Source organism: Echeneis naucrates, chromosome 11, assembly GCF_900963305.1.
Source record: "Echeneis naucrates chromosome 11, fEcheNa1.1, whole genome shotgun sequence".
Classification (NCBI taxonomy): Eukaryota; Metazoa; Chordata; class Actinopteri; order Carangiformes; family Echeneidae; genus Echeneis; species Echeneis naucrates.
The window spans coordinates 13,841,340-13,864,721 of record NC_042521.1 but is presented as its reverse complement, the minus strand read 5'-3'; the positions used below and the strand labels follow the sequence as shown (position 1 = coordinate 13,864,721).

General features: G+C 42.2%; 2 protein-coding genes across 3 annotated transcripts; both read left to right on the top strand.

Moving 5' to 3' along the window:
• The first annotated feature begins 9,417 nt into the window (after positions 1–9,417).
• Positions 9,418–13,366, top strand: zbtb8b (zinc finger and BTB domain containing 8B). 2 transcript variants are annotated; one of them, XM_029514377.1, is made up of 5 exons: positions 9,418–9,521; positions 9,972–10,240; positions 10,789–11,704; positions 11,874–12,052; positions 12,635–13,366. In XM_029514377.1, exons 2-5 carry the CDS (start codon positions 10,067–10,069, stop codon positions 12,947–12,949), a joined length of 1,584 nt encoding a protein of 527 aa, XP_029370237.1. In that variant the 5' UTR covers positions 9,418–9,521; positions 9,972–10,066; the 3' UTR covers positions 12,950–13,366. The 2 variants fall into 2 exon arrangements, with proteins under 2 accessions (XP_029370237.1, XP_029370239.1); XM_029514379.1 differs by lacking the exon at positions 9,972–10,240 and having other exon boundaries at positions 9,445–9,521.
• Positions 13,367–16,437: 3,071 nt separating this feature from the next.
• On the top strand, positions 16,438–19,173 carry LOC115051498 (tissue alpha-L-fucosidase). Its single transcript, XM_029514901.1, has 8 exons — positions 16,438–16,901; positions 16,976–17,110; positions 17,269–17,406; positions 17,542–17,647; positions 17,790–17,990; positions 18,122–18,312; positions 18,466–18,565; positions 18,653–19,173. The coding sequence occupies exons 1-8, from the start codon at positions 16,561–16,563 to the stop codon at positions 18,785–18,787; spliced, it is 1,347 nt and encodes a 448-aa protein (XP_029370761.1). The 5' UTR covers positions 16,438–16,560; the 3' UTR covers positions 18,788–19,173.
• Positions 19,174–23,382: the final 4,209 nt, after the last annotated feature.

Here is a 23,382-nt window from a genome sequence, read left to right as displayed (position 1 = left end):
CGACCATCACCAGGGGGGCTTATGTGTGGTGGGCATGAGTACAGAAAAGAGAAATCCCGCTCTCTCCCCACCCCCCACCTCCCCATCCACATCCTTTCATTACCAATCACTCCTTAATTCAGATCTGGATTTCATTTCAGCATCAGAAAACAGGGAAGAAAGAGAAATCTATGAAGCAAACTTCAGGCTCCTCTCTGCTCTGTTTCTTTGTCACCCACTCAGTCGCCCTTGTCTTCAAAGATTAACGTTCTTCTATGTATCACCAATGTTTTTTTCTTTTTCCTTTTTCCCTCTTTTTTTTTTTTTTTTTTTTTTTTTTAAATGAAATCATGGTTTCAGTATTTGCTTTTGGCTGACACGAGCCCCAAGTTCCAGGATTAGGCAAGTTGCATGAAAAAACACACAAAGTGGAAAGTAATTAAGAAGATGAATGAATGAATGAATAAATAAGTTAATTATCAAAATGGTTTCATGCTGGGGGTGTGCGAACGGATGGTGATGGAGAGAAACATAAGAGAGTGAAAGCTGGCACTGGATGGTGGGATGGAATTCTGGGAGATTTCTGGCGATCTTGGTCGGCCACTTCAAGTCCTCTTCTTCCCATCCCTCCAAACCACAACAAGGCCCCATCCCTTATTGAAATTAACAAGCTCATACTTTAACAATTTGCACACACACGCACACATGCGCAACTAGAATATGAACGTGTGAATGCTTAGGGGCATACACACACATGGCTATGAGCTAATTCATGCAAACGCACATACGCAGACACATGCAACTCCCTCACGCAAATGTGGACAGTGCATACCCACAATTTATAAGGCACAAACACTCAGCTGCAATTATTGTTTCTGATGCATGACTATTGCTATTGTTTAAAAATCTGTGAGATGGAACCAGCTCAACAGGATATTTTGTTTGTGACTTTTTTTCTGCATTCATGTCAGACTGAATAAATGGTCAGATAAGTATCGTTGCGTGGTTGACTTTGATTATTTGTCCTCTGTGTTTCAGGGACAGCAAACTGACTTTCAACATTATTGTGTTCTAAACTGTGACTATTCCAGTATAAAAAGATTTTTAAGAGAGTTAAATCCTTTTGAAAAAGAAAAGAAAAAAAAACAAAAAACGGGCCAATTAGTGTAATTTATTGAACATTATGACATACAAAGATAATTTTATTCATTTTTTGCTGAATTTTATTCAAGTGTCAGCATTGTGGTGTCACTAATATTTACAAGGACACACAGTCAGAATCAACACCATCAATCCTAGATTTAAAATTATAGAATAAAATTACAAAAACACACAACGTGTGAGTCCCAGAAGCCTAAAATAGGGCTACACCTCAAAAACATGTAGGCCTCAAGCCGCATTGCAATGGGATTTTATATCAATGCAAGGAGTCTGTGATATAGTGCAACCTTTCTCCAATTTTTATGTAAAAAAAAAAATTAAATAAATACAGTTACAGTGTTTTAACACAATGCAAGTTAAATGTCATAGGTTTCTAATATTTAAAATCTATTTTTTAAGTTATAAATATAAAGATTTATATTAGAACAGCAACCAAATCCTGTATTCCAGGAATATATGAATGGATAAGGTTAACAGAACGCGGTGTATGTAAATATATCTTTTAAACAGCAATACATTCTCCTAAAAAAGATCAAATGAGATCAAATAAGCAAATGAAGCTTTTGTCTACTGTCTAGAATCCCTGTGGAGAATTTGTGAAAGGCCAAATGTGGTCAAAGAAGCTCTGCATGGTACCCTGCTGTATGCTAGTGCAGCTGACATATACCCCGAAACTCTGTCGATTTCTTGTTGGTATGAAGCCTTTATAAAAGTCAGCCACTGGGGTCAAGATTGGATTGGCATGGGAACTGGCACTGGAGTAGCTTGGCACTGTCCAAGCTGGACACTGAAGGAATTATCTGTCCTTCAGACATATAAGGAATGCCTGGGACCTGTGGCACTGTGTGTCTGGCCATTGGCAGACTCAGACTAACCTGGATATGTGAGTCATTCCAGGGTGCACCAGGTTTGTACGTGTTTGTATGTGTTGCTTTCAGAAAGCTGTATTGTGTCTTTATAATCTGATCGAGTCGATACGAGGTGTGAATAAACTGCCAGAGAAACAGGGTTAGACACAGTCGGTATATATGTTTGAGATAGTGGCTGCTGTGATTTGAGGTGTCGAGGGGGCAGGAGGGCTGCAGTGATGGGTCACACTGTCTGTCAGAGTGTGAGGGACATAGAGAGAGAACAGAGAGAGAGAGAGAGAGAGAGAGAGAGTGTGAGTCCTCCCTCCTCATCCGGCTCCCCAACGCAAAGATAAATAAAGAGGGGTAAAAGCCGAAGAGAAGAAGCAGAAAGGAGCTTTTGTGGTTGCCGAGTGGGGTCCCTTTCATGGCGGTTCCCACAGCACTGGGCCCGTGATGACATTCACCATGTTTCACACACAGACACACACACGCACACATAAACACACATGCATGCTGATGGGCCCTGTGACTGCGGTGACTTTCGCTGGTGCCGGGCCCCAGACGGGACGGCGAGGGCCCCGAGAGCCACAGGCAGCCATTGTGCTGTCGCCGCGGAAACCAGCCTCTTTATGTCAGACATGTTTTTCTGTTTGTTTTCTTTTTTATGTCTTTAATGTGGGCAAGGGGGAATGTTTCCCCTCTCATCTCCCCCACCCCCTTCACTGCTCTGCGTTATTTCCCCCCAATACCCATCTTCCTCCTCCTCCCACCAATCTATCCACATTTGTTTCTCCTCTTCTCCTCCCTCCTCCTCTTCCACTCCCTTCCTCCGTAATGTTGACTCCCCCGTTTTCCCCCTGGAGATTGTCATTTGTAAAGCTCTTTGCTTAGACAGCCCATATCTTTGTCGTGGTGTTGCGGCCTCCCTCTCGCTCAGCTCCTTTTTATCTGTACTTCATGAGGTTTTGGCACAAACTGGCACTTTTTCTTCCTGCACAGAAAAAAAAAACCCAAAACAAAACAACAAAACAATGTGCACAACTCTAGAACAACAAAACCTATCCCCAGAAGAATTCTGCCTTTCCCACGCTAAGCCAATTTACTTCACAAGATTAAACAAACTCTCAATAACAAAATGAAAGAAAACGGGTGGAGGAGGGGGATGGAGAAAGAGAGAGAGAGAGAGAGAGAGAGAGAGAGAGGAAAGGAATCTGGTTATGATTCGAGTCTCCAAAAAAGCCAGGATGCCCTAAACTCCTCCAATGAGAAAAACAAACCTTAAAAACACACACACACATACGTGCGCGCGCAAAAAAACAAAAACGAACTGTTACTATTTTTAAGTGCCTGAAGAATGTCGCTCAGTGCCATGACTCAAAGGCACGCTGGCCCTGATCCGTAATCAGTTCATTCTGACTGCACCCCTCCACCACATCACACACAGGACGCAATCTTTTATGAGCCGCAGTGAGGGACAAGGAGAAGAAAGGGAAAGTGAAAAATGAAAGATTTCAGGGCTAATCCGCTCTGTCCCCTCAGCCATGCATTCAACTGTACCTGATTTGATGACCTGGGGGTGGTGGGGGTTAACACTCGGCTAATATTAGCCACGGCAAAACTAGTTTTGCTGAAGCCGACTATCATTCAAATTTATGGAGGAGACTAATTTTTATTGCATGGAGCCATGTGATGCTTAATTCCTTGATCGGCTTTCTATTTTTGTCAGTGACAGAAGAGAAGGAGATTCAAAGAGTTCACGGCGAGGATGTTCCCAAAATATAGAGCATGTGCATCTGTTCCTCAGTCAGTTTGAAATTCAGAGAGCTGGATAAATTGAATTCAAGATTGGTGCAGGAAAAGCTCTTGTGGAGTTGTAATCGACATTTTATGCTGCCCTGAATACCCCAGGCCTGCAGCTCTCCCACACCCTCTCACTTTCCTAAATCCCTCTTATAACTTTACACCTCAGATTACGGCCTTATCACGGAGGCATCCTGCTGGCACCTCATTCTGACGGCAGCTTGTAAGAGCAGGCATAAGCCCTTAAAAACCGGCATAAAAACTTGCCGCCACCGCACTGCTGGGTAATTTTTAGTGTTCCCAGAAGGGGATTACAGTGAGTGTGCAGCAAAAGAAAAGAGCACTTTGATGGATGAGGGATGAGGGTAATAACGAACATCCTTTTTACCTCCTGAAGGACTTCAATATCAATTTTATTGGTCCTAATAGTAGCTTTTACAATGAGTACTTTTACAATTGAAATGAAAGATACTGATAATTGGATCCAGGTTTTTTTTTTTTTTTCTAGAAGAAAACTAAGTTTGTGTTGCGTTGTATAAGTGGAATAGTTCAATTGAGAAAAAACAATGTAGTCCTATCTTGACTATATCGCAGGCTTTTTGATCTGATCTGACCAAAGATCTATCAGATGAGCCCTACGGTGCCCCTTCATCCATACAACCTTTCATGTTCCAAATACTTTCACTGCAATACAATAATAAAATAGATTAATTGTTGATTAGTGGGTGTAGTTAATCTGTGATTTAACCAGCTGTATAAGCTGTATAATAATCAGCAGGGGAGCTTTGGGAACTGCTGATCCATCACTTCTTATTGTAATATTTTTATCTGCCTATTTCTTTTGGCTAGCTGTTTCAACTGTTAATCTTTAGTGAAATGTTTTAAATAATTTTTTCACTTAAACTTTTCAAATTCACATTTATAGCTAAATATCTTGTACTTATTCAGTACTTTCGACAAAATATTTCAAAATTTCCACTTAGGTTGGAGCGTTTTCAGTAGTTTATACATTTACTTTAGATCTCATTTTAAACTGTGCAACATTGCTTGATTGAATTGAACTGTTGAGTTCTCACACCAGAAGTAGCTGAATTAAATTTAGTTAAGAGTTTCAGTCTTACCCATTGGAATTAGTATGAATAAAACAAATAAAACACATCAAAAAAGCAAATTGTGCTTGTTGACTGGCATGAAACGACTGCCCAGGCGTGAGCTTTGTATATTTTTTAATATAAACACACTATGCTGCTTTGAAATCAGACAAACACAAGACAATGCCATGACAAAGCTTGGCACACGCCACATGAACGCAGACAGACATGAATCTAAATCTTAACATGACAGATGTTCATTCAAAACTGATACACTCTGCATGAAACTTGGGCACAAACACATGCTGTCTTCGTCAGACATGAAAACTCGCCAGAGGTCAACATTGGAAGCTTACTTGTTAAATGTGCAGGAGGCTTTGATTTTTCTACTTGGCTGCGGCAGACACAGCCAACCAGAGCTTAGGCTACCGGAAGCTTGTGGTCTGGGATGGCTCCATTCGCTACTCAGTTCTAGTGCTAAATATACAATAATAAAAACGATGGCAGATTTATTTCAGACTGTGATACATTTCCTCTCCAGGACTAAGCGAGAGACAAACGTCTCCAGATCACTGACGAACATTAAGAGATAATTACAGGGAGAGATAGACAGAAAGAGAGAGGGAGGGAAGAGGTTCTTCCTCATGCTTTTCTCTTCCTCTTCCTCTGTCACCACAGTGGAAAATGGAGTCTCTAAACTGAAGAGGGGCGCCCACTGTATTAGACTCCCAATGATTGGCTATGATTGCATTATCTGATCCCATGAGGGATAAAAGGACAGCAACACACACGCACACACACTGTCACCACATGACTGTATTTCATTGCTCAATAATCATTGCTCCCTCAGAAGTCAAACATGTTTTTCAGAAAACATCTTTAGACATGTAGCCATAAAAGAAAATGTGATTCAAACTCAAACATTGTCTTTATCTTTTTCAAGTCAGCTTTCTGAAACACACAGAAACACACACACACACACACACACACACACACACTTGCTGCTCTATGTACTCGACTTCACCACCAGTTCACCGCACTCCTCTGAAAGCTCTTTGATCCCTGGTCGAGGGTCCTCTCCGCGGTGCCTCTGTCTGAATTCCAGAGATTCTGGGATAATTCAAACGTTTCACGGCACATACTTGGTCCCCCCAGGAGACAGCGGCGGAGATGGAAAATGCCACCACGGTCCCCAGCTCTCTCTTCATCCATTGTCCCTACTCTTTAATCAGGCCTTCTCTGTGGCTCACGCTGTCACCGTGGTGTGTTGTCTCAGCCTGGGAATATGCCGGCCTAAGTGGCTGTTATGTGCTGAGGCGCAGACCACAGGGAACCAGAGGGGTGCTGCTGGAGCCCTCTGTGCCAGCCACGGGTCTCAGAGTGGCGAGTACACACAATGAGTGAGGTCTCAAATCTAGATGTAGTCTTACATAACAGCCAACGGTACATCTATTTGCTTTTCAAAGTGAGCTTCGATCACTAAATCATACGTCATCATAATCACAGGCATAACCCAAAGCCCCACCATAAATCATGAATATTATTTATTCCTAAAGGATTGCTGGATGTAAACCAGCACTAAACTGCCTCAGAGATAGGGCAGTAATGCAGGAAGTCCAGTGCGATGGCTTGGCTGTGAAATGTCTGTGGATAGGGAGTTTCCTGCCCTTATGTCAACACATGACCAAAACAAAGACCTTGTGTTTCCCTGAGTCAGAACAAACAGAAGGTCGGGAACTAACGCTACCTCAGAGTTGAGCCTATTTCAGCTTTGTTTTGGGACAGACTCATGTTAGGGTTGGGCAGCTGGGTCAACCAACGGTTGGCCTGCCTTTAGCTGGACACAAAGCTCCATTAGGTCAAGTTTACAAGGACTGTGTCAAACGCTGCTGCTTTATACTAGTTTATATATAGTGCTTATAAGCGTGAATTGGGCTTTTATGAGGCGCCATAAATTTCATTTTCAAAAGAGGGTGAGTATTGAGACTCATGTACGCCTAGTCTGTGGTTTCTCCAGGCCACCACGAAGCTTTTGTGTCGTCCCTGTTTGCCATGGGAAAATAACTGAAACAAATAAGTCGCCTGGTCGGCACCCATCAGTGTAAAAAACACTTCTAAGAGCTGTGGATTCTGCTGAAAGGGTGTGGTGCAGTTCTTGGGGAACTACTTGTTTATCCTTGTTATGTCCAAAAATAAAAAAGGAACTATTTTCTCTCTGGGATGGGAGGCAAATAAACAATTATTCTTGAGAAGACCTTGTGGGGAAGCTTGAGCCGCCTGTGGTTGCGCAGCAACGTGCTGGACTTAGTGTGCTCAGCGTTAGCAGACTTTGAGGTTGTCTCCCTAAAGCATCATCACCATTATGATCATTGTCATCATCACTATTTATGAACTTCCGCAATGGAAAAAGACAGATATATGTCATGTTTAACTGCACAAAAAGAAAAAAAAATAAAATAAAAGTTTGATTTCGAATGACATATGAGACATACACATTATGAAGTCAGTGAAGACAACTCCGCAGAAATGCCAGCTAAGTTGTTTCTCCAAGCAACAAGGTGAGACAAAGCTTTCCAATGGAAAAGACATCAATGACACACTCTCAAGCAGTAGGTGGCAGTAGAGACTCACTTAATAGTTTGCCAGCCTCCATAAAACATGAAAAGAACAAAAAAAGGTTACCACAACAAACATGTCAAGGGAAATGGAAGAACCACCACCTTCAGTAGAGTACAACTAAGAGGAAAAGGGCTCAGATTGGCAGAGGGTCATGGGGCCAAAAAAGAAAGTGAGAAACCATGGAGCTAGACAAGAATAACCCTTGATCCAACAATAACAGGATGGAAAGACACGAAGCAATAACTGGATCTGAGAACAGACTCAGAAATGGCATTGGTTTTATTTAACCTGTAATACAACCTTTAACACTGTACTGAGTTTATTTTTATGTGGAAATTTCATTTGTCTGTTTTTCCAGTTGTGGGCCCTCTTTGAATGATACAGAAAGCAAACTCATATTACGCTTTTAGTTTGTGAAAGTATACATAACAATGAGTTATCCAAACTTACTCGCAGTGCAGCATGCCTGTATAGGTTTATTTTATTTTATTGACAAAGCTAGCACTAATAGTAACCACATTTCTTTATCAGACCGTCTGATGAATTATAGTTCATTAGTAAAGGTATTTTGTCAGTTTGTGATCTTTTCTACATGTAACTTGGCTATGGATCGACCAAACCAAGCCCTAAACAATCTGCCGTCAGACTGCAGTTGTAGACAAAACCATATATTCTAGCAGTAAACATACTATGCTCCATTGTGTGTGAAGATGATGTGGATCAACTTCACAATGTGGTAAACACATTGAGCTCACCTACTGACATGAAGGTATCTGCCACTGCCTGCAGCAGCAGCTTGATTTGTCACCCTGCCATGGGGGGTAAAGCTGACTGAAGCACAGTGAGTAACAGTACTGAGCGCACCATCTTCCTGGAATGACCATCAGTTGTCACAGAGGCTGCTGTTGCAGCTTCATAGAAAAAGTTACATAGTTTCACTTTACAGTAAATATTACTGTAATTTACTGTCAGCAAGAAAGAAAACTTTCTTGCACAGCACTTATAATGAAAGGAAGGTTGATAATGTTACTTGAAACTACCCATTAATGAAACATTTTTTGATACAATTTTAGGAAGTTGGGTTATGTTTTGTTTAATCTCATCACGAATGAATGCAACGTTTTATCCAATTTGAGGTTATTCTCTAACTAAATGTTATTTTGGACATTTTTATCAGTTTAAGACACGTGTTGTGCAATTACAGCAAACCAGTGTGACTGAACTCAGACTCCTGCAAATAGCACTTATATAACTATTTTCTCCATGGTATAATTTTTTATTGTTTTTCTCAGTTGAATACAACTGTATAAAATAATGTCTGCCTGTCTCACCTCCATTTACATGTAATTCATATGCATCAGTCTTGCAGCCACCAACTAAGGTACAACCACTCAATTGGGGGTATAACAGTACCGACCAGAATATGATGCATTTTCAAAAACATGCAGCAACAAGTGACAAACCGCATCTGCATATCAAAAATACTTTAGAATCCTACAAAATCTTCGTGTAAACACTCGACAGGCTGATTGCATAGCTTTGTAATATTAGAACTTTTTTAACCCTGCAGTTCACACAAGAAATCTGCATCTCTCTGAAGTGCACTTGGACACAAAAGATCAAACTCGGTGTTGAAACTGGAGAATCCCAAAAACAGTGAGGCAGGGTAAGAAGAAAGTGGTGTCTGGAATCAGGACTAGGGACTGTGTAGCAAGCAAAAGAAAGGAACGAAGCAGAAAGGAACGAAGCTTTCAGGGCTTTGAGGAAAAACATGTCACATGGGAATCTTATAGATGTGGTGAAGGATTGCGCCCCAGTAGGATTTGATGGCGCTATGCGGTTGTCCACACTCATGAACGGTAGGCGATGCTATGACACTGGGAGCGACCGTTAAAGCGAAGACGAAGAAGAAAACGGCGGAAGTTGTTGGCTAATGTCAACATGAGACAACGAGTTGCACTAATCTCCATTTCCGTCTCGTAACAAAGGTTTTGTGACGTTTTGCCGCACAACTAGACAGGTGAGCCGATAATATCTACACCTTTTCATCAGAAATCGCACAGAATTCTTCGAGAAGTATATTCTGTGTAGTTAGTCAACTGTTTTTAGTGTTTGTAACTAACGCTAACTGCTAGCCATACGAGCTAGCATGTTAGTAGATACGAATTCGTGCTCGTTGCCTTTTCAAGTTATTTCCCTTTTTAGTGAGTTGCTTGCTTGTTTTGCTCTTTTATATACTTGGAAGTCTTTTGCAGCTTAAAAGGTGTCATGATATTAATCGTCGTATCACCTCAGTGACCAAAATAATGGAATCTTATTATAATATATCTAAGATAATAATAGTATCAGCTAAGTTGATTCATTGATGAATGTGTCCTTTTCTCTCTGTGACACATTTTGCAGTGTAAAATTTTTTTTTAAATTCTGTTTTTCCTCCTAAACAAACAATTTGACGTCATGTGCCACACAGGATTTGTTGTCTCCAAAGTGATGTAAACCTGTTGCACCTTTGAACGGACACACTCCCCGTTCCTCTTCTCTGTAAGAGTTGACTGAGGCGTGGACATGGAGGTGCCTTGCTATTTGCCCAAACTGCTGTTTGAGCTCAATGAGCAACGTAAGCGGGACTTCTTTTGTGACTGCAGCATCCTTGTCGAGGGCCGTGTCTTCAAGGCCCATCGTAATGTGTTGTTTGCTGGGAGCGGATATTTCCGGGCTCTTTTGGTTCACTATCTTCAGGTAAGACCACCTGATTTTAGTTTTACTTTCTTTAGTAGTTTTTAAGTAGTAGCTTCGTATGACTTGCGAGAAACAAATTGATTTAGTTAGTGCATTTTTTGTTATTTTACTATTAGTGGTTAGTGCTGTTGCCCCACAGTAAGAAGGTCGTGGGTTCAGTTCCCAGCCTGGGTTCTTTCTGGCAAGAGTTTACATGTTCTCTTTGTGTCTGCTTGGGTTTCCTCCCACTGTCCAAACACATCCATGTTCGGGTTCATTGGTGACTCTAAATTATCTGTAGGTCTGAGTTTGACTGTGAGTGGTTGTTTGTGTCTGTCTGTGTCTGTGTGTTGGACTGGCAACCTGTCCAGGGTGTACCCTGCTGTTGTCCGTTGTCAGCTGGGATTGGCTCCAGCACCTCCTGTGACCCAGAAACAGATAAGCTGTTGAAGATGAATGAAATAATGAATACATTTATATTAAAGCAGCTGAGAAAGATGTAAGAAATGCATCAAATAAATCAGGTACTGAATTTGTCTCTTTTTATCTCTCTCTTTATCTCCTTTCAGGACAATGGCCAGCGATACAGCACTGCATCACTGGACATTGTAACAGCTGATGCTTTCTCAATTATTCTGGACTTTCTCTACTCTGGCCGCTTAGCCCTAAACAGAAGCAATGTTATTGAGGTGATGTCAGCAGCCAGCTACCTGCAGATGACAGACCTGGTGAACTTCTGCAAAGGATATATCCACTCCTCTTTGGAAATATGTAATAAGGACAAGGAGAGGAATACAGAGAAGGAGGGGCAGGCACAGGATGGTGGGGTGGGTCCTGCAGACAGTGGCACTTCAGCTGCAGAAATCCCTAGCGGTGCTGGGGCAACAGAGCCTCGTTCACAGGTTGCAGAGGCAGATAGAGGGTCGGGTCTAGGCTCTGAGTCTGTGACCTCAGCTAGAAACTCCTCATCTGTCCCTGTTGCCACCCCTTCTGGCACAAGGGAGGACATGGACAGTGACTACCATTCCAGGGAAGAATTTGCATCTGGGAGTGAAGGACAGAAGGGACATGTGGATCAGACAAACCTCTCATCATCCTCATCCTCTGCTTTGACACCAGAGTTAGTGAACCCCAAGATAGAATACGAGCCTGACGAGGAGCTTATGGAGTCTCCTGACACCAAAGACCTTGCCTCATATCCTGGGCCCTCCCTGCATAATCCTCATCATAGCAGGCTGCTTCCTCCAAGTCCCTCTCCCTCCAATGAGCGCTCCCCCCTGGGGTACAGCCCTTCTTTTAATGCCAGGCAGCTAATGGAGATGCTGGCTAGAGGTGAAGGCCAAAGTCCTCTGGGGGATAGAGTGGGACAGCGCTTTAACCAAGCATTTGGCAGTAGTACAAGTGGAGGCAGAATGGATGAAAGCTTAGGCTTTGTGGGCTCATCCATCATGGAGATTCAGTCTGACTGGCTTGGAGAGGACACAGGTAAATAACCTAGGGTAGAATATTTTCCCAAATGCTATAAAAGAAGCATTTTGAGGCTAATACTGAGTTGTATTCAGTAAATTCTTAAGCAAAGAATAAAGGCTGCATTTCTTGCATTGTTGCAGTAATATGGTAGATGTGAGCTGTTAGCTTCTTTCTCCCCCTGCAGGTGATGGCTTGGTAGTGCCGGTGAAACTCCATAAGTGCCCATTCTGCCCTTACACTGCCAAACAGAAGGGCATCATGAAGCGACACATTCGATGTCACACAGGAGAAAGGCCTTTCCCTTGTCCTATATGTGGCAAGAGATTCACAAGACAGGAGCACCTTCGCAGTCATGCCCTCAGTGTAAGAAATCAGTGAAGCTATGACTGCAGAAAAATTTGAATATTATGTCTCATCATCTCACTTGGTTTTAACATACATACATGTATACTGTAGACATAGAGGCTGTTTTTACATGTGGTATTACAATTTAAAAGCAATCACAATGTGAGAAATTTGACTAATTATGCTCAGTGAAACATTGGCCTGGGGTCTTGTCCCACTGGTAGAGTGCATGCTTTGCCTGCAGAGACCCTGGGTGCAAACTCCAAAGCCTGGAGAAAATGGGGAGGGTTGCGTCAGGTGTGAAAACTGATCAAATCAATCATGGAAGTCACAGTCTTGCTCTGGGAACCCCAAATAGGGAAAAGACAGAAGAATGGCTCAACATTTTTTTTAATATAAGGCATTAATTCAGGAAGTTAGTTGTAAGTAATTAGTCCATGTGACTCTTTGAATGCAGATAAATTTAGCGCTTTCTTCCCTGTGGTTGTGTGTTGTATGAACGGAAGTACTCCACTACTGCAAACCAATCTACAAGTTGTTGCTGCCTTTACAAAATGATTCACAAACCTTTGTCTCTCTCATTGTGTGCACCATCGGCAGGTCCACAGACACTACTGGCCAGTGTCTTGTAAGAGCTGCAGACGAACCTTCACTGGATCCAGTGTTTCACCAGGACTCAGGCGCTTTGGCATCTGCGACAGCTGCAACTGTGTAACCACAACTCATGAGGATTCTGCCCCTGTTCACCCAACTAGCCAGCCAGAACCCATGGAGCGTGCAGATGGGGGTACCGATTGGTCTAGTTTTATGGATGATGTGGATGAGGTGGAGGTTGGCAGAGTGGAAGATTTGGTGGGGAAACAGATGCTCGAAAGGCAGCTGGCTGTCTGCTCTGATGTTGGTCACACATTGTGAATCTGTACCCCACTGTACTCTGTGAAGAAAATCACCACTTACACACTTAACTGTCACCGTACTGTTATTGATGTGATTATTACTGTTATTTATTGATTCATTTGCAACCATCAAAAGATTTGCTTTTACTGTTGGAGATGAAGTGTTCATATGATTTTCCTGACAGCAAGTATATTCAGTGTTGTAGTTTGTTTACTTATTTTTAAACCATGAATGTGGCCTTTCATACTCATCTTTGCACAGTTGGTTAGTCCATGTTGGCCTGTATTCCTTCTACCTAAAGAAAATGTGGCTTTCAAACTTGTAGTATGACACTCAGTATATTCCAAATTACAGGTCCCAGAATAATTTACTTTATGAGGATTGATGATGAGTTCATTGTTGGTACAATAAATGTATTGTATGTGTAACTGTGGACATGAATGTCCTTGAACTCATTTCTGTGTATTTATGTGCATTTTCCAGTCAATTTCATGAATCCCAAGTAAGTTCATTTCCCTTTTGCTTGGCACAGGCACACAGTTTATTTTCATTGGATGATCCACTTGTATTGTGCCACAAAAAATTGTTTAGGCTCTCTATTGGTTGAACCCCCAAGATAGGAAAAAACATTATTAATTGCAAATCTCTGCTAATATTCCTGAATCCACAGCCTATAATGTTAGGGAAGTATCTGAAAGCCTTATAATTAAAACATGGTTGCCCAGGCAATGCATTTATCATACAGTCTTCATCAGACAATTAACCCAGTTTAGTGCATGTACAAAAACTTACCCAGATAAATTTATCATGGATACATTTCCTTCCTCTTGGCCAGAGGAATCATAAAATAAACTTGACAATATTTTCACAGCTGTCATTTACAAAACTAAATTTGATATTCTATAAACTTTATTAGTTTGACAAAGTTGTAGCATTCTTTTAGTAGTTTTAAGTACTTTTAGTCGAATAGCTTTGATCTTAGCAAGCCAGTTTTTCCCACCTAAATTCAAGTAACACCTTCAAATAAAATGTAATTTTTATTCTAAAGTAACTGACCCTGAAGCAACATAACAATTGAGTTACCTAATCAAAAGATAAATAAATAAATAAATAAATAAAAGTTTTTTAAAACAAACTTTTGACACAAAATTAGAGATGACGTGAACTGAACAAGAAAGCTGTAGTTTTTTTTTTTTTTTTTTAATACCTGTTCTTTAGAAGTTTAAAAACCCAACAAAAACAGCACGTTCGACATTTTTAAATTCCAGTTTGGAGGCTTTACAAATAACTACAGTGTAGCTGCATGCAATGTATATTTTGCCTGGGAATGTAAAAGAATGAGCGTTCATGACTTACCTAAAGAGCATCTACATCAAATATTTAAATAGAAAAGTATGAAACCAATACTATTATTCGTTCATTATGTGATGCTTCAAAATGAAGGCGTCGACTGGATTAGTTTTGATTTTTCCTTGCATAGTTGCATGATGATGCTTGATGGAAGACATGAGCTCACCGAGCGAGCTGAGGGGGGCGAAATCGAGCTGTCGCTCAGTCTTTTGTGCTGAAACACCACAGAAGAAGAAGCTTTATTTTTATTTTCCATTTTTTATTTATTTTTGTAGCACTTTGTTTTGTTTCCTGTAGTAAAGGGGCACCCCCCCCCACCTCTGGGGCTTTTGTGTCGGAAGAGAGAAGCGGTGACACACATGGGGAAGTCGCGAGATTTAAGCGAGTTCGAGCGGGGGATGATCGTGGGAGCGAGGAGCGCCGGCTGCAGCATCTCGGAGACAGTGAGGCGACTGGGCTTCTCCAAGACCGCCGTGTCCCGGGTTTACCGGGAGTGGTGCGACAAGAGGAAGACCAGCAGCCACCGGGGGTCCTGCGGGAGGAAGCGGCTGGTCGACGAGAGCGGGGAGAAGAGGATGGAGGAGGTGGTGGAGGCCAACAGCCAGGCCACCAGCGAGCAGATCCAGGCTCTGTACAACAGCAGCGCGCAGGAGAAGCCCATCTCGCTCACGACGACCCGCCGGACCCTGAAGCGGCTCGGTTACAGCCGCAGGACTCACCGACAGGGCTCCCTCATCGTGGCTGGGCTGGAGGCCCTGGCTGTGTACGCGGCCTGCCCGCAGCAGGTCGACACCTCCGCGGACTTTGCGTGTGAGAACCAGAGAGGGACGGACTCCAACATTCAGTCCTCAGTGGAGCTGAAGAGCAGCTGTTAAGATTGACCTGAACTGTGGATGTAGTAAGAAAAGCAAGACAAAAACGTGGATGTCTTCCTCTGACACGACGTGCTACAATTTCTAAATAAAGCTCCAACAAAATATGTACACACACAGTCATGTACCAGCAGATGATTTAATACTCACGTCTGGCTTCATTGGCTCCCTGAACAGCCTCGGTTTCCCAGGACTGGGACATGATTGTATCTCAATTATAATTTCAGCAGTTTTGTCAATTGTACTTTAATCCCACCAGATTCCTGCATTCACACCTGGTGGTGCCGGTGGTGCATCATCATTCAGGAGTTTGGAAGATGTGGTCATTAAGCTGTATGGCAATTTGTTGATAAAACATTCCCCGCACTATAACATCACCTCCAACACCACCATCCTGGACTGTCTGCACGACGGTCGTGCTGATCATCATGCAGATGCCAAATAGTTTACATGGGACTGTACCCCCTGCGTCCTGGATGTAAAAATAAAAAAATAAAAAAGCAGCACCAAAAGGGCACCAAATCAAATTCACATCAATCTATTTCTTCCCTCATTCAGAACATTAAATGAAGCTCCCAAATTTTGGGGTAATTGGGCGAATGTATAAATAAGCATCTGTAGCTAATAAAGCGCTCAGTGAGTGAATATTGTACGTCTATCTGAACAGAGTAACATAAAAATAAGGGGGACAAGAGGACTTATCTTTTTCCTTTTCTCTCTCTCCTTCCAAGATATTGATGAGAAATTATAAAATAAACAACAGAATTCAAATAGTTCTCTTATGTCCAGGCATTTGCCGGAAGTTAAATATTTCTAGTTTCGTCACTTTCTTTCTTGCCACTTGAAATACGCCGATCCATTTCTAAAAGACGTCACCCTTAATTTATCAGGTTCATCCATGAAATCATTCAACATTAGAGGAGTTCAATTGTCTAGCAAATGATGCCTACAAGGCTCCCAGGGGAAAAACCAAATGCTCCAAGATATGAGCTTCCTGCTCCACTCGTCGAAACAGGATTAAAACGGAAAGGTGTATTTACTGTACATAGATGATGTTTGGTGCGAAATAACTCATAGACTGTACTTAACACGAAGGCCTATCGAGTCTGGGGATTTACACCTTGGTGTCTTAAAACTTAAATGCCTGACTGTGACAAAGGTAGCAGTAGATGAAAAACAGAGTCAACAGCTTCACACGCCTCTAATTTAAATATCTGTCTGCGGGACGTTGGTCGGATCAAAGTGACGTACAAACAGCGCGGTCAGGTGACTCCTCCAGTGAACACGGTCACGTGACGGGAAGCATCCACAACAGCTGGAGAAGCCTCATGTGATGCCGCTTCCCCGTTTCGGCCCCAGTGTGTGCTCACCTGCAGGAGCCGCCGGTCTGACTGGCCGCCTGTCGCCATGTCTCCGCTGTACCTGCTGGCCGGGGCCCTGCTCCCTCTGACGGCGGCTCGGTTCACTCCGGACTGGGCCAGCTTGGACGCCAGACCGCTGCCCGCCTGGTACGACGAAGCCAAACTGGGCATTTTCATCCACTGGGGAGTGTTTGCTGTCCCGGGCTTCGACAGCGAGTGGTTCTGGTGGCACTGGCAGGGCCAGAAGCCTCCGGACAGCCGGTGCGTGAAGTACATGGCCGACAACTACCCAGCCGGGTTCACCTACCAGGAGTTCGCGCCTCAGTTTCGGGCCCAGTTCTTCGACCCGGAGGAGTGGGCGGACATTTTCCGGGCCTCGGGTGCCAAGTGAGTCCGCGTCTGCTGCTTCACTGCCGGTTTGCATGCTACGCTTGCTAAATTTTACTAAAAAAAAATTACAGATACGTCGTTTTGACCGCCAAACATCATGAAGGGTTCACTAACTGGGGGTCTCCTCGATCCTGGAACTGGAACTCGGTGGACAGCGGTCCTCACAGGGACCTGGTGGGAGACCTGGGAGAGGCCGTCCGCAACAGGTGAGTCTTCTTCTGTGCTGTTCCGGTCATGTGACTCTGATGTGCTCATTCACTCAATGACAGCAGGCTTGTCAGATATCATTCCTGTCTTTGAGTTTCAGTGGTGTGGTTTATTGTGTTTTAGAGAATATGCTGAAGTTGGTCATCTCTTGATGCAGGTCATTGCACTATGGACTCTACAACTCGTTGTATGAGTGGTTCAACCCGCTCTACCTGGCCGACAAGAAGAATGGGTTCAAAACACAGGAGTTTGTTATGCATAAATTGCTGCCGGAGCTTTACAACATGGTTGTAAGGTTTGTACTGCTGATGTTATAGCTTAAGCTGATTGCTCTTGTTATGGGTTTTTTATTTGGCACTGGCATATAATACAATCAGACTTTGTTACAACAGAAGGAAAGTCTAGTCTTTATTGTCCTGTTTCACTGCAGATACAGACCTGAAGTGATCTGGTCTGATGGAGACTGGGAAGCACCGGACACTTACTGGAACTCCACTGAGTTCCTGGCCTGGCTCTACAATGACAGTCCCGTTAAAGTGAGTGTTTTTCACAACTAAGAAGCAATGTATAACTCCACTGAAATGTTTGTTTGTTTTTTTTTTAAATCAAACAAGACACTGAAAAGGTAATTGAGTGACAGTGAGTTAGCATGTACCAATCAGACCTCCATTGCTGTAGGATACCATTGTGACCAACGACAGATGGGGAGCTGGCTGTGCCTGTAAACATGGTGGCTACTACAACTGTGAAGACAAGTATACACCAGGCCAGCTGCCCAAGCACAAGTGGGAAAAGTGCACATCTGTGGACACGTTTTCCTGGGGTTATCGGCGGAACATGAAGGTGAAGGAATTGATGCCATTACACACCATCATCCAGGTAAGGCTATGAGACAGTAGTATTTTAGAACAGATTTGTAATTTGTAATTACCCCACCTGCAATAATATCTATGCTGTTTCCACTGACTAACTGGTTGATACTGTCCCTCCTGCTGATGCTGCTCCTGCAGGATCTGGTACACACTGTGGCTCTGGGAGGTAACTACCTTCTGAATGTGGGTCCCACACCGGATGGGATGATCCCTCCTGTGTTTGAGGAGAGGCTCAGAAGTGTTGGAGCCTGGCTAGACATCAACGGAGAAGCCATCTATGCTTCAAAACCCTGGAGGGTCCAGATGGAGAATTCCACTGTGCCAGTTTGGTAAGAAGCATTCTCAGATGTTGTATAGACAACTGAAATAGTGATTACATGCTCAGTTTAAAGTTTCAGCTGTATATAAAGCCAAGTGGATATTGATTAACCAATACCTGCTTTGATCCCGTGTAAGTAATTAATTGACTATTGATTGACTAGGTATACATCTAAAGGGACTTCTGTGTATGCCATCGTGACAACCAAACCCTCCGAGGCCACGCTGAAACTGCTCGAGCCCAAAACAACTGCAGCCACCAAGGTAAAGTGACTGAGAAAAACATTAACTTATCCAACCAGTTAACTCACAGAGGAGATGTGTATGATGTGATTCTCCTCCCATGTTCAGGTGACCTTACTGGGGCATCCAAACCCTTTACCCTGGTCCCCAGTCACACCCAGCTCTGGCATTATTGTCCTTCTGCCCGAACTGCCCTACACTCCTGGCCAGGCTTGGACACTGAAACTGGACAATATCAAATGAGGCTTTCAGTGTTTCTGAAATCTCTGCAGAGCTAAATGTTTAGAACGCAATAACATCTGGTTTTGATCCTGTGGGGTAAGGGGAAACATACGCACTATGGCTGAAGGGACTGCGTTGGTTTAATAGATTTTGCACTTAATCAGAAGAAGAAAAAAAATTAGCAGCACACTCTGCTTTGATGGTTCAGTGCCTCTATAGTATGTTCTTTGCTCAAATGACAGACTGATTTAAAATGAAAGTGGAATCTGATTTGTTTTAACCGTTTATCTGCAAATAACTTTTTATTTTTTTACTCTATATTTTTAAAATGGTGGGATAAAACATTTCTTGATTTATCTGATTTAGCAGAAACATATAAAAGAAAATAAAGCTATTTTAAAAAGTCATCAAGCATCATTGTCTTTTGACCTTTTTCAATGTCCACAGTCTGAGAGGTTTCTCAAACAAAAAAAAACAAAAAAAAAAAACCCAAACAATTAGGATTAGAGGCACAGATCTTTTGTCATATGGCATTTAAAACCTCCTCAGGTCTTCTTCACAGGCACTCTGTTGCACTCAGACTGCAAGACATGCAAACCTCAAGGGTCCTTTTCAAACAAGTATGAGACAATAGATTATTTCTCCAAATGCATGTGCTAGTTAGGGAACCAGATGACTGTCTTAATGGGTGCAGCACCTGTTAGCAGTTATTTTCAGCACGCCCCTCAAGAGCCCAAGGATGGACGTCACCTCCCACATTTTGCACTTATTGCTGACCTTTGATCTTGCTCAGCTTGCCTCACCCCGAGGCACCCTCTGCGGCTTCCCAAATTTTTGTTGGATACTTTATATTCAGTCGCACTCATCTATATTTGAGTTCAGATCTGTGCCACAAATATCATAGGAATAGACAAAAATATCTCTCCCATGTGTCAGACTGGGTGAAGACCTGACTATGAAAGGGGATACCTAAAGGGACTGTGCATTTAAAGTTTGATTACCTGCACTGGACTAGGTGGACTGCTTTGGATTTGCATTGCAAATACTTAAAGACCGACAAAGGAAAATGGTAGAAAACGACTCACTCAAATCTTCCGACTCAGTCCTGATGAAACAGATTGACTGGAGTTTGAGTGAATTAAGTTTTCTCCTCATGAATAATAACTGACAATGTTTTTCCCAGACTTCATTTATATTTAATATCATAGAGGAAAGCTTCTGATTAATTTACTTCAAAGTCGAATGAGGGTTTCTCTTTTTTTAGCACTTCGAAAAATTCAACAGTCAGAAACTCGACCCAAAGAAAAGACAAAAGAGACACTGCACTTCTCATTTAACTCGCTAAAATAGCTTTATAATAATCATATTAATAGTAATAATATTAGCCATTAGAAAATGTTTTGACAACGTTGACAGTGTTACATTCTGTGTTGGGGTAAACCACGTCACAGTGTGCCATCTCTCTGGGCTTCAGCGCTATCAGACGTGCTCCTTTGACACATCTAGATCCATAAATCAATCCAAAGATCAATAAATAAATTTGTATGTACAAAATGAGTACCACAACACAATAAACATAATCATGATTTACACTTCAGTGTGCAACACCCTCTGCCGTCTGTCACACGCTCAGACTGCATCTCCTGGTCACCGTGGTGTTCTCATGCATCTTGTGTTATTCACTGGTGGCGTTATGAAATAAAGTTCATTTCTTATGGCATCGCTATTGCTATATGCTCCAGTCAATTCCTTTTGTAGGAGGAAAAACAAAAGCATTAAATGTTTCTATGTACAATATGCTGTCTTGGCACTGAATTAATGTGTATAAAACAAGATAACTCAAGGATAAAGCTGAGCTTAAAGACAGAAAAGCTCGCTGTATCAAACCCGTCTGATTAAAAATCATGGTGTTCAGTGAGGAATACAAGAAAGATGTGAGAGGAGGACAGGTGGAGAGAGACCGAGGGGCTATTTAGTTTTTTGCTACATTACTGTATAGAGCACATTAAAGAGAGTAGGAGTCTGTATTAGTGTGATGTTCATGTCATTTCCCTTCTCTGGCAGAAGTAGAGTTCAGAGTGGAATGAAAGCACATGGAGAAAGAAGGTGCGGATCTTCCTTTCAGTCCATCAAGTCAATGCTTAACTTTCCTCTTTTGGTGATCTCACACTCTACACGGGAGTGTCCATCATTGATCCCAGAGAAAAATGTCTTCCCAGAGTTATTGTCAGTTTGCTTCTCTTCTACTCCATCGTAGTAGCAGCGATTATGACTTGTCATTGTAGATTAAATTATTTTTCTGTTATTGTACACAAGACTCGCCCTTGAATGCAGAACAATGTTTAACCATAGCTATAATTGACAACACCATTTATAATAATGAGAGTGATGGCAATAATTCATCCTTTAATGACAATAATCATACTAATAATAATCATATTGTAATAACAATATATGTAATATTTAGAAGAACAATGTCCATTGGCAACATGTATTTACAGTCTTGTAAACATGAGGGTGGCAGGGTGTTATTTTTTTTAATTACACAGTAATTGCTCAGTTGTCTCTGACCCACATGGTTACCAGTGTGTGTACCGTAGAGCAACATTACAGTGTTATTACACACACACACACACACACACACATACAGTACAAATGCAATTACACTTCAGTGCTAAAGGCACATTAGAGTTTCAGTTTAAACATCTTGGGTGTGAGCTGCTCTGGAGGCAAAGAGTGAGGGCAAACCTGTAAGCGGAGGCAGTTTTGTTAAAGGACATACTTAAGTATTAAAGTTCTCAAATTCTTCACGTTGGAGCTTGTTGAGCTACCACTTCAAGGTGCCCTTTTTTCAGCAACATCCTTCCAGTTTATCTACACCCTTTTTTCAGGTCTTTGTCCAATAGTTTCCTTGATGTGTTTAAATTGATATTTCTTCCTGTGCTTGAGTGATTCATAGGATTTCTGCATGTAGGTACACAATCCTGTGTCATATTATCTCATTACGTTACGTAGTTAGATATGCCTAGTTAACAGTAGTACTTAAGATATTGTCCAAATGTAAATAAAATATAACCAAGTTTCAGGAAAGGAAAATGCATATAAACTTGCATTTCCATCTCATGCCTTCTCAGAAGTTGACAGTATCAAGGTGAACAGCAAGATGCATGCCACGGTGGTATTAAACTTTATCGGCAGAGTGATTGAACAAGGACAATCGTTCCTTTTTCCTCCAGAGCAGCTCTGCCTCTGAGAAATGTTAACCTAAAACTCAAATCTGCTGCTACAACATCCTTCCTGCTTCACTTTGTTGCAGATGCACAATATACAGCACACACACACATTGGCTACAGTTGAGCTCTTGTCTTAGCCAACACCTCTTTCACTGCTTTTGACTCCGCTGCTCTCCAGTCTCAGAAAAAATGGCTACGAGAGAATCTGGATTCAAACAACAAGTGCACCGCCGTTTCTTTTGCTCAGAGAATATGGACAACATTCCTGCGGGACTGCTCTGGTCCTGAATTTTCAGGGTCCATCGGCTGTGTGGTGCAAGAGAATCCCCTGAGGACAGAGGCCTGGATTGGGGTTGGAGACACTGCTGCTAAAAACTGAGGTACTCTGAGTTGACTTGTCCATCTGGCTGTCCACGTGGGGCCTCTGCACTCCAGGAAGGAAGTGAAAGGGTTCATATAGTTGTTAGGTGTGTTGATGAATACTTGAATTATGTTTATAGAACTATACACCCAGGCGCTAGTATAGGCTGAGGCCCCTGTATTTATACTGTGCAGATATATATCGCAGGACAAATGGATAGGTAAAATACTGAACGAAAAGCATGGAAACCACAACCACCAAAAAAGTGTGTTTGCAATGGACCTGTTTCAAGGCAAGGTGGCCAGCTAACACCTCAACTTGTGATCAAAGGTACAGAGGAGAAAGTTTGCGGGAATTGAAAACGCAGTAGTCTTTGCTACCGTGGACAAATATCCGAAAAGCATTCATGATTCCTGGTTTCCTGCGAGGCCGAAATGGAAAGACCTTGCCATCCCTTTGGATGTTTGAGGATTTTGAGGATGGAGTCAAGAGTCCTTCACAGTGGAGTTAACAGTATAAAAGCAGGTCTTTGTGCTTTGTTTGATAAGGGCTGTGTCATACACCACTGAGATGTTGGTAAGTTTGAGGGTAGAAGAAAAGGGAGAAAGGACGATGGGATCAAAGGCTGCTCCCCAACCAACACCGCTGCAGATGAGTTTACACGTGATGCCAGATTTAGAGCCCTTTATCCTTTCATTGCCAGGGCAGCTTTTTTTTTTTTTTACACGGAGGTTATTAAACTGATCTGTTGAGACTCAAATTGAAACACGAATTGCTTCTGATTGTTTCAAGGTTTCCAGTATCGCTGTTTTCCAAAGATATAATCTTTGTACAAAGGATTGACTCATTGAAATAACTGCATTGTAAAATCTTGTCAGTTTTTTTTGTTTCAATCACAAAAAAGGTTAATAAGCTACAAAATTTGATTTCTTTTGTCATAAAACATGCAATATTAACAAAATGATGTGTCCTATGTGTGTATTGCAGTTGAAAGTGAGGGAGACAAAGGATTGTGTTCCCGT

Excerpts from the sequence above, each read along its gene's own strand:
- LOC115051498 (XM_029514901.1), top strand. The coding sequence starts at position 16,561 with ATGTCTCCGCTGTACCTGCTGGCCGGGGCCCTGCTCCCTCTGACGGCG. Across the intron at positions 17,407-17,541 it reads CTTTACAACATGGTTGTAAG|ATACAGACCTGAAGTGATCT; the intron begins GTTTGTACTGCT and ends GTTTCACTGCAG. Across the intron at positions 17,991-18,121 it reads CATTACACACCATCATCCAG|GATCTGGTACACACTGTGGC; the intron begins GTAAGGCTATGA and ends CTGCTCCTGCAG.
- zbtb8b (XM_029514377.1), top strand. The coding sequence starts at position 10,067 with ATGGAGGTGCCTTGCTATTTGCCCAAACTGCTGTTTGAGCTCAATGAG. Across the intron at positions 11,705-11,873 it reads CTGGCTTGGAGAGGACACAG|GTGATGGCTTGGTAGTGCCG; the intron begins GTAAATAACCTA and ends CTCCCCCTGCAG. Across the intron at positions 12,053-12,634 it reads TTCGCAGTCATGCCCTCAGT|GTCCACAGACACTACTGGCC; the intron begins GTAAGAAATCAG and ends CACCATCGGCAG.